The 9,919-nt window shown below is 38.3% G+C and overlaps 1 protein-coding gene across 2 annotated transcripts in view; it reads right to left on the bottom strand.

Annotated features, from left to right (window-relative positions):
- Positions 1–917: 917 nt before the first annotated feature.
- PIBF1 (progesterone immunomodulatory binding factor 1) overlaps positions 918–9,919 on the bottom strand; it is a 222,750-nt gene continuing 213,748 nt past the window's right edge. For both annotated transcript variants that reach the window (XM_061133609.1, XM_061133610.1), the window contains one exon: positions 918–1,183. In XM_061133609.1, coding sequence (XP_060989592.1) covers positions 1,133–1,183 — 51 coding nt within the window. In that variant the 3' untranslated portion in view covers positions 918–1,132. The remainder of the gene's footprint in view (positions 1,184–9,919) is intronic.

The raw sequence follows: 9,919 nt of genomic DNA, 5'->3' as shown, positions 1-9,919 counted from the left end.
TAATCACTGATGAAATGTGTATCAATGGTTCTTCACTAGGCGTTAAAGGGGACAGAGAGGGTTTTGATTGTCATAACTGGGGGTGGGGGTGGGTGGGAATGCCACTTTCATCTAGTGGTAGAGGCCAGAGGTGTCGGTAAAACATTCCACAAAGGGAAGAACTGCCCCCAACTCCCTTCCTGAACAAAAATTATCCAGCCTCTATGTCAACAGTTGGAGAAGGAAATGGCAACCCACTCCAGTACTCTTGCCTGGAAAACCCCATGGACAGAAGAGCCTGGCAGGCTACAATCCATGGGGTCGCAAAGAGTCAGACATGACTGAGCGACTTCACTTTACTTTTACACGTTATGCCAACAGTGGTTAAGAAAATCTGATACATGAAAATATATTTCTTTTTCTTTCTCTTTCACTCCTCTTCTTTCTTCTAAATTGTAACTCTTGAATAAGAAATGGAGCATATTTTATGACAATAAAAATAGAAAATGCTACTGATTTTTTCTCACTGACTAGGTATTTGGTCCATACTGCATCTGAATCAGCACTGTTTCAACCAAAGTAATAAGACACCTTTCACCAAATTTTTACTTGACCAATGGAATAATAGACTTTGTAAAGGATTGTATTGGTGAGCAATAATATGAAATGTAAGAAAAAAACAGACTCCAAGAAAGAATCAGCAATTCATATATACTAACATGATATCTGACTACCATTATTGGGCATTTGAAATGCTCTCTAGTATTCTTCACAAATGATTATTAATTTAAAAATTGTAAAGTGTCTTGGTATTTGTGTTATGACGTTTAAATTCAAAACTTATGTAGTTAGGAAAATATTCACCAGTATAACAGCTAACCAAAATATTTATAAGCCACATGTTTAAAATGACTCAAAGAATCAAGAAAGTTCCAAAATTTAAATCATAATAGAGTACACCATATTTATTTTTTAACAAAATAGATAAACCAAATATTTAAATTTTATGTATTTTGATTATTATGATAAAATTTGTTAATTTAATGTTCAGTTAAAATAAACTTTAAACTAGCTATTTAAAAAATGTCAAGTACATGATTAAGATAAACTTCTTGCTCATCAGAAAAAGAACTTCGGGAATCTGTCCAAAACACTAGGTCTTCATTTTTTGTATCTTAGACCACTCAGGTGCTTCTTTCTTGGTCTGTGAAAAAAATAAAAGAATAAAGAAAATTAAGTAAAATGCTTATAAGAAGGACAAGAGTACAAGAGAAGCAATTCAAAGAACTAAGCACCTATATACGTTGGGAATTTTTCTGTAAAATTATAGTAAATAATTGCTTTCTATAATTCAGAAGGATACTTAAGGGCAAAGATTTTGCCTTTTGTCAGAAATAATCTCCCACTGGAATGTCTATTAAAAAAACAGACAGCTGTGTTTTCTGGCTTGAAGTCTGCATTTAACATACTCTACAGAGGTGAGCATTTTATGAATTGATTCTGTTTTTCAAAGAAAATTATTAAAAAAACCAAGGCCACAGCTTCTTTTTAGTTGTCTTATCTATCTATATAGATACTCATTCACTCAGTAGTTACTTAGTGAAGAATTTCTAGATCTAAATCATTGTGCTTTGGGTATTCTGAATTGTTAAGTATAGGTTGGCCAAAAAGTTTGTTTGTTTTGACTGTATGATGTTATGCTGACCAACCAGAGTACTTCTTGGGTTTACTGCTCAATCATTTCAGTCCAAAAGAGCCTGGCTATACAGAGTGGTAACAAAGGAGCAGGGAAGGTGGGGCTGTGATAAAACTCAGAAATCTGTATAAGGTACTGATTCCAACATCTTATTTTATATAATAAATCACATATGCAATTACTCCTTTCCCACTTACATCTCCTTAAAATTATGAAGAACCACATTCCTAAATACATAAAAATATATGTACACTGACATATAGGTAAGTATGATAACTTATAATTTTATCTTTCTCATATGCCATAGCTGAATGCACAAAATATTAGAAGTGACATCAATGGTCAGCTCCTCTTGACCTTAGCCATGCCCTTGGCCACCTTCGGTTACCACCAAATACACCAGTAGTCCCTCCATCTCCTTCCTCAGACCCCATCTGTATTACCATAGCCCTAACTTGAGCTACAGATACTTTTACATAACGCCTAAAGGCAACTAAAATTCAGTATGTCAAAAGGAACTCCCCCAGTCCTCCATGTTTTGTCTTGGTGAATGGTACCATATTTTGTTCAGTCATCTAAACCAAAAATTTTGATTCCTCTTCATCTTAGCTTTCTTCTTCTTTTTTTTTTTTTTTTCACTTGCTGTCTTCATTCTAAACAGTCCTTAACATTTACAGAAATCTTTTACATTCCTTATTCTCTTTCTTCCCTGGTGGCTCAGACGGTAAAGCATCTGCCTACAATGAGGGAGACCTGGGTTCGATCCCTGGGTGGGGAAGATCTCCTGAAGGCAATGGCACCCCACTCCAGTATTCTTGCCTGGAAAATCCCATGGACGGAGGAGCCTGGTAGGCTACAGTCCATGGGGTTGCAAAGAGTCAGACATGACTGAGTGAGTTCACACACATATTCGCTTTCTACCTTGACTCCAAAAGGCTTACCTTGGGCCTTTATTTCTGGCTTCATTCCTGCAAGAATCCTAATTCTGATGTGACTGTCTCTTCTGTTCATCACCCACAATCCTTCCAAGCTTATCTTTCTAAAATGTAAACCTGCATTAAAACACTTTAGTAGTTTTTCTTTAATAGAAAGTCCAAAGTCCTTAGTATTAAAGGTGAAAGAAGCCTTCAGGGTGAAACTGGGAAAAGCCAGGCTTTATCTTCCAAGAGAATTCAAAGGTGACAGGGGCTAAGCAAATCTAAAAGAAACCAAAGTACAAACCAGAAGGCTAGCTGATCTGCCAGAGGAGGAGTTAGGTTCCATTCTGAGAAACTATGATCTTCAGTAAGTCATGATATAAACTGGTTTTAACTGGGGCTCGAGGATAAAAAAATGTGAAAGCAAATTGTATAGACCAAGAAAAAGGCACAGAATTTGTACATCTACAGTTTCTCAATCAACTGATACTAAAAGTTCTTTTAGTATTATGTATGTATGTGTGTGTATGTTTAGTCGCTGAATTATGTCCCACCCTCTTGCGACCCCATGGATTGTAGCCTGCCAGGCTCTTCTTCCCATGGGACTTCCCAGGCAAGAAAACTGGAGTGGGTTTTCCTTTCCTTCTCCAGGGGATCTTCCTGAACCAGGGATCAAACCCACATCTCCTGCATTTGCAGGTGGGCTCTTTGCCATTGAGCCATCAGGGAAGCCTGTTAAGTATTTAACGGTTGTGGTTGTTCAGTCGCGAAGTCGTGTCTGACTCTTTGCAACCTCGTTGACTGTAACACGCCACGCTCCTGTGTCTTCCACTGTCCTCAGATTCATGCCCACTGAGTAAGCGATACTAACCATCTTATCCTCTGCTGCCCTTTTCTCCTTTTGCTTTCAATCTTCCCCAGCATCAGGGTCTTTTCCAGAGTCAGTTCTTCACATCAGGTGGCCCAAGTATTAGAGTTTCAGCAACAGTCTTTCCAATATATATTCAGGGTTGATTTCCTTTAGGATTGACTGGTTTCATCTTCTTGCTGTCCAAGGGAGTCTCAAGAATCTTCTCAAGCACCACAATTCGAAAGCATTAATTCTTCGGTGCCCAGCCTTCTTTATGGCTCACAGCTATACACAACTACTGGTAGCTTTGACTATACGGACATTTGTTGCAAAGTGATGTCTCTACTTTCGAATATGCTATCTAGGTTTGTCATAGCTTTTCTTCCAAGGAGCAGTGTCTTTTAATTTCATAGCATGCCAGTCTCCATCCACAGTGATTTTGGACCCCAAGAAAAGAAAATCTGCTTCCATTTTTTCCCCTTCTATTTGCCATGAAGTAACAGGACCAGATGCCATGATCTTGGTTTTGTGAATGCTTAGTTTCAAGCCAGCTTTTTCACCCTGCTCTTTCACCCTTATTAAGAGGCTCTTTAGTTCCTCTTCATTTTCTGCCATTGGTAAATAAAACTTTTGATATTAAAAAGGAATCTTAAGACTTATAAAGGACAGAACAAACATTTCAATGGCAGATTGTCCTTCTTGATGACTTCAATCTGTATCTGGTCCATTGCAGATCATTCTCTCTCCATCCCCTCTTCCCAATACCTTCTTTCTTCAGATGTGTTAATGAAGTAGCTTTGTCACAGTCAAGTGGGCCTCTGTCTTGGGGATTAACTGCTTTTCCACTTCATAAATGAACTTTTCAATTCTTTTGTCATAACCATTTAAAACTGGTTTCACAGCTTGCTCCCATAGGACTAACATTTGTTCCTTATTCATAAGTTTTTGGGGAGAACTTCACTATCACTGTTGTGTTCACACTACACTGAACTTAGAAGACAGAGGCCTTTGGGATATTGCCCAGACTACTTCTCTAATCCTAACTCTGAACACTTTACTACATGAACTAAACTGTTTGTAGCTGAGATTATTTTTTAAATAACTTATTGAACACCTACTTATATACCGGGTCCTTGTGTTAGGTTATACAGATACAAAAACGAATAAAGGACTCCCTGGAAGTCCCATGGTTAGAGCTCTATGCTTTCATTGCAGAGGACCCCAGTTTGATCCCTGGTTGGGGAACTGAGATTCCACCAAATGCATGGCCAAAATAATAATAATACCCTACGGCATGGCCTGCTGGTTGCCTGGGTTACATCTATTTTCCTCTTCTGAAACACATAACTCTGATTTTATTATGAGAGTCATGAAAAACTACATTTATCAGCCTCCTGGCTTCCCAGGTGGCACAGATAAGAATCCACCATTGCGGGGGACACGGACGGGTTCAGTCCCTGGCCTGGGAACATTCCGTATGCCCAGGAACAACTGAACCTGTGCACCACAGCTACTGAAGCCCGCATGCCGAGAGCCCATGCTCCAAAACAAGAGATGCTGCCGCAAGGAGAAGCCGTGCACTGCAACAAGAGAGTAGTCCCCAGGCTCCGAAACCAGAGAAAGCCTGCCTGCAGCAAAGAAGACCCAGCGCAGCGAAAAACAAACAAACAAATAAAGCAGTGTGTACATGTCAAAGAAAGTAAATAAACAAAAATGTTTTGAAAAAAGCAGAAACACTGAAAAAGGGTATAGTTTCCAGTATGAGCTACCTGGACTCTGCTGTTACAGAAAGTCACATATTTTATTGGATATTTTGTACTCTAAAATAGAAAAAAAAAAAGTAATAGGAACTCATTTCCTACGTTAATAGCAAAGCAAGTTTCCATCGGAATCTATTTTTACCTGGGTATACTGACTTAATATTAAGATAATGATGAAATTTAGCAAAACCCAGCTGCTCAAAACTCTTGAGCATTTGGTTTTATTTCTTTCAAGTCGTAAATGTCACCTTCTTGAGGAGGCCACCCCTCTCTATTCCTCACTCCCCTTCTTGTTTTATTTTTCCCTATAGCATTTGTCAATTTTCCAATTTCTCCACAATTTGTTTTTTGGTTTGCTTGTCGATTTATACTTTAATTTTCATAAAAGAATGTAAGTAAGCTCATGGGAGGAGGAATTTTTATATCCTTATTACCTCTAACAGTGCTTGGCATAATGTAGGGGCTCAATAAACATTTTTTAAAATGAATGAATGATGTTAGGGTTAGCTATGATAGACACCTCTCAGTTCTGTTTAAGTCTGGCTATGAATTCTCACGAGAGTTTATATTCAAGAGTTGCCCCTATGCAATGTGAAAGAAAATGCCACTACAGTAATGCCATAATATGGCTCCAACTAATCAGGTAACATCACCATTTACAAGCAAGGTGGGCAGTATTAATGATTCTAAGTAACACTGCCATTACTGAATGGGAATGATAATAACCAGTAAGATATGGAAATAGCATATTCTGTGGTATGAACTCAAGGCATGCTCAGCCTTTGTACTGGTAAACTTCTGCCCTCAGTCACTGTCTGAAACTCAGGTTACCCGTGAATAACTTCTCATCTACATCAGTATCTATTATCTAAACACTAGCAAAATTCAAACAAATTCCTTGGAGATAATAGTGATTCTGGAAAGCTGATTTCAGATCCTTACGACACATGCATTCTCTGTTTTTAGATATTGTGTCAGTAAGGTACTACCCATTAGTGATGGCTCAAAGTTCCAGACACTAGAAGTTTCTAAGCCTTTACCAACTCCTGATTAGTACTGAGCAAACTACATTAAGATACATCATGGACTGGCAAACTATGGTCCATGGTCTGTTTTTGTATGGACTGCCTGCTAAGAATGGATTTAACATTTTTAAAGAAAGGTAAAAGACAAAACAATACGCAATAGAGATGGTATGTGCCTCTTAAGGCCTAGAATATTTACTGTCTTGCGCTTTAAGGAAAAATCTGCCAACCCCTGATAGATGACTGCTAAATAAGGTGGGCACAAAAATCCAGATACAGAACTAACTGCTTTTTTAATTCCACTCTTTTACCTATTTAAACAGTAGTGTTTCTTTTATGTTACTATCTTAAAGCTGTTTAGCTTTTCTACCCATAAGATGGTATCTTAGGTAACAAATTTTGCTATGCCTCTTCAGTCATTAACAGAGTTAATGTTCTGAGGAGCATCTTTATTTTCTATTTCACAGTTGAAAAAAATTAAGATTCTCAGAGGTTCCGTGATATGAAACCCTTTTCATAATATATTTTATATACAAACACATTAGACATGTATTAGACATACAAACTCCTGAATTAATTCATTAATTTTTGGCTGCTCTGGATCTTGGTTACTGTGCATGGGTTTTTTCTAGTTGCAGTGAATGGGCTTCCCGTGTTGCGGAGCATGGGATCTAGAGACCATTGGCCTAGTAGGTGTGATACACAGTTTTAGCGACTCTGTGGTATGTGGAATCTTCCCGGACCAGGGATGGAACCTGTCTCCCCTGCATTGGCAAGCAGATTCTCATGGGACCACCGGGGAAGTCCTACACATACAAACTACTTAGAGTGAATTTTCGTACTGGGCAGATAAGTTTTAATTGCTCAGTCGTGTCCAACTCTTTGCAACCCTATGGGCTATATAGCCTGCCAGGTTCCTCTGTCCATGAAATTCTCCAGGCAAGAAAACTGGAGTAGGTGGCCATTCCCTTTTCCAGGGGATCTTCTTGACTCAGGGCTTGAACCCAGGTCTCCTGGGTTCTTCTTTACCATCTGAGCCAAAACACTGCTTTAATTTTCTGAGCTGGTTTAGGTTAATTATATTTGTAACTTTATAGAAACAGTACAAATTAGTGAAAACCTCCCATTATTAGTGGTGTTAGCAGGCCCTGAAGTAAACTGTATTCCAGATCTAGGAAACAGCTCAGGGGGCTGTGGCTAAAAACAAATGATGGGATTAACTGGAAACCAACCAGAAGTAATTTACTGTTACAATGTGATTCGGGAGATAATAACTGATAAGATAGCTACTTTTGTATCATCCAGAAACAGACAACTAAAACATTAATATATAACTTGGGGATTATAACATTGAGAAGAATGCTGACTGATAAATGCAAACACAATACGCCTGGTGGATTATTCCTGGAATCTAGAAAGAGAGCTAGAAATTAAGAATCTATTAATGTTCAGCCAGCGCCACTTTTTTGAAGTAAAGAAATAACTATGTTTAGTAGATATAATCACTGTATTTTGAAAACAAAGATACAGACTAGGAATCAAAGAAACAAATATTTACGAGTCCTCAAAGGCAGGGCTCAACTGAAATGAGTCTAGGAGAGTCGACCAGCTTTCCTCCCAAGGAAGTGACTAAATGAGAAACTGCCCCAAATCATGCAGTGCTCGCAGCTCTACTTCCATGCTTACTAAAAAGACTCCTTATTTCTAATTTAGCTCACAACTACATTACATCAGAAAGAGGTTGCTATTACTATTCCTGAGAGCTGAAATTACAAAATTACTTTTAAAAATGTAAATAGACATAGCTAGATATCTTGAGGTCTGAGCATGTTCTGATGAGATAAATCTAGATTCAACATGAAATAGTGAAACCAGAGCTTCCCAAACAAATGTGACAAGAAAGCATTAGAGGTATGCTAAGCAACTGGCCCCTGAGCCTTCAGACATGGCTGGAGCTGCTTCAATCTACTAGCAAAGTTCACTTACCCTATTTAAAATATTAAGCTTATTCTGCATACATTAGACACAATAACTCCCCATTTCCCCTGCTTTCTGGTAACCACCATTCTAATAATTCCTGCCTCTTTGAATCAGACGACTCTATGTATACCTTATTGATGTGTATTTTTCTTTTGTCGTAAGAGACAAAAGTGCTTTAAGTGGTGAAATGCCTAAAGTCAGGCATAAGAATGTAGTAGGAGAGGTGTAAAGTCAGATTATGAAACATTCTCATTTTGAATAATGAAAAGGATCAAATTAGAAAATGTTTGATGAATATTACACTCTCTGCCCTTGGAATTTCTCACTCATTAACCCTTACTGTCCTTGTCAAATCCTAGACATTCTTCAAGATCAACCTCAATGCTTTCTTTCCTGGCGCCCATCAACATCATATTATTATTATTATTTTTTTTTTTGGAATTTTCATAGTAATTTGTATTTCCTTTAAAAGAATCCACCCAATTTCACCTTTTATTATTTTCATTTTTGATCTTAGAGGACAAGCATCTTTAAAGCTGACTTTTTTTTAACACTTACTTCAAACTTTTTAATGTATTTATTTTTATTTTATCTTTAAAATTATTCTTATTTTTTAGCTACACAAGAGGCATGTGGGATCTTAGTTCCCCAACCAGGGATTGAACCTGCACCCCCTGCGCTGGACCGAGAAGTCCAAAGTTGACTCTCTCTTCATGAACAGATGCTCTATAATGCTTAGGTCCTCCATAGAGTCAGCACACATGTGTTCAACTTAACTTACTTGAATATGTTTTGCCTTCATATGACTACACATAGCCTTCTAAATCACTTCTTGAGAATCAAGTGGTTTATATAATCATTTTTGTAAAAATTACATAAATGTAACTTACCCATTCAACATACACTAGCCAATGACGTAACCAGTATAAGCCAAGACCTGGATGCTATCATGAACACCCTGTAATTCAGACCCTTCAATTACCTACTTGTGCTGCATATTCTTACTATGTTCCCTTTTCTATTTGGAGATTCAGGTTCTTTCTTTTGTTAATGCCTACAATCCCTGGTGGCTCAGCGGTAAAAGAATCTGCCTGCAATGCAGGAGACACGGGTTCGGTCCTTCGGTCTGGAAGATTCCCCTGGAGAAGGAAATGGTTACCATTTCGGTATTCTTGCCTGGAGAATTCCGTGGATAGCGGAGCCTGGTGGGCTACAGTCCATGGGGCTGCAAAGAGTTGGACATGACTTAGCAACCAAACCACCACAATCTACCTGGAGACAAGACTAACAGTGGGGTTGCTAATATATATTTAAAGAAAGTATTGACAAAATAATGACAATGATATGAATCCTGAGTATAAAGGTATTTTGGGAAAGGAACAGAAAACTAGCAAAAGACAGTTCCATGCTGCTCTGAGAGGAGAGGAGAGTTGCTACAAAGAGGATTCAAATAGTTCTTGTTCTCTTCTAGGAAGGGGGTAGGTAAGGCTCGGGAAAAAAATGGCTAGGACAGCTAAAACTACCTTGAAAGAGAAAGCAGATTATCGGTGGGAACACACTGTGAGTTTCAGATGAAAGAGACTGAGCGGTGTTGCTTGACGCAGAAGCAGCACATCGTCTTACGGGTTGCAGCTTTCACTTTCCTGATAGTTTATTTGTTGTTCTTCAGCTGCTCAGTCATGTCCGACTCTTTGTGACCTCATGTAGTTTAT

The sequence above is a fragment of the Dama dama genome, chromosome 30 (genome assembly GCF_033118175.1).
Source record: "Dama dama isolate Ldn47 chromosome 30, ASM3311817v1, whole genome shotgun sequence".
Classification (NCBI taxonomy): domain Eukaryota; kingdom Metazoa; phylum Chordata; class Mammalia; order Artiodactyla; family Cervidae; genus Dama; species Dama dama.
The sequence above is the reverse complement of the archived record's forward strand: the minus strand, read 5'-3'. Positions and strand labels throughout refer to the sequence as shown.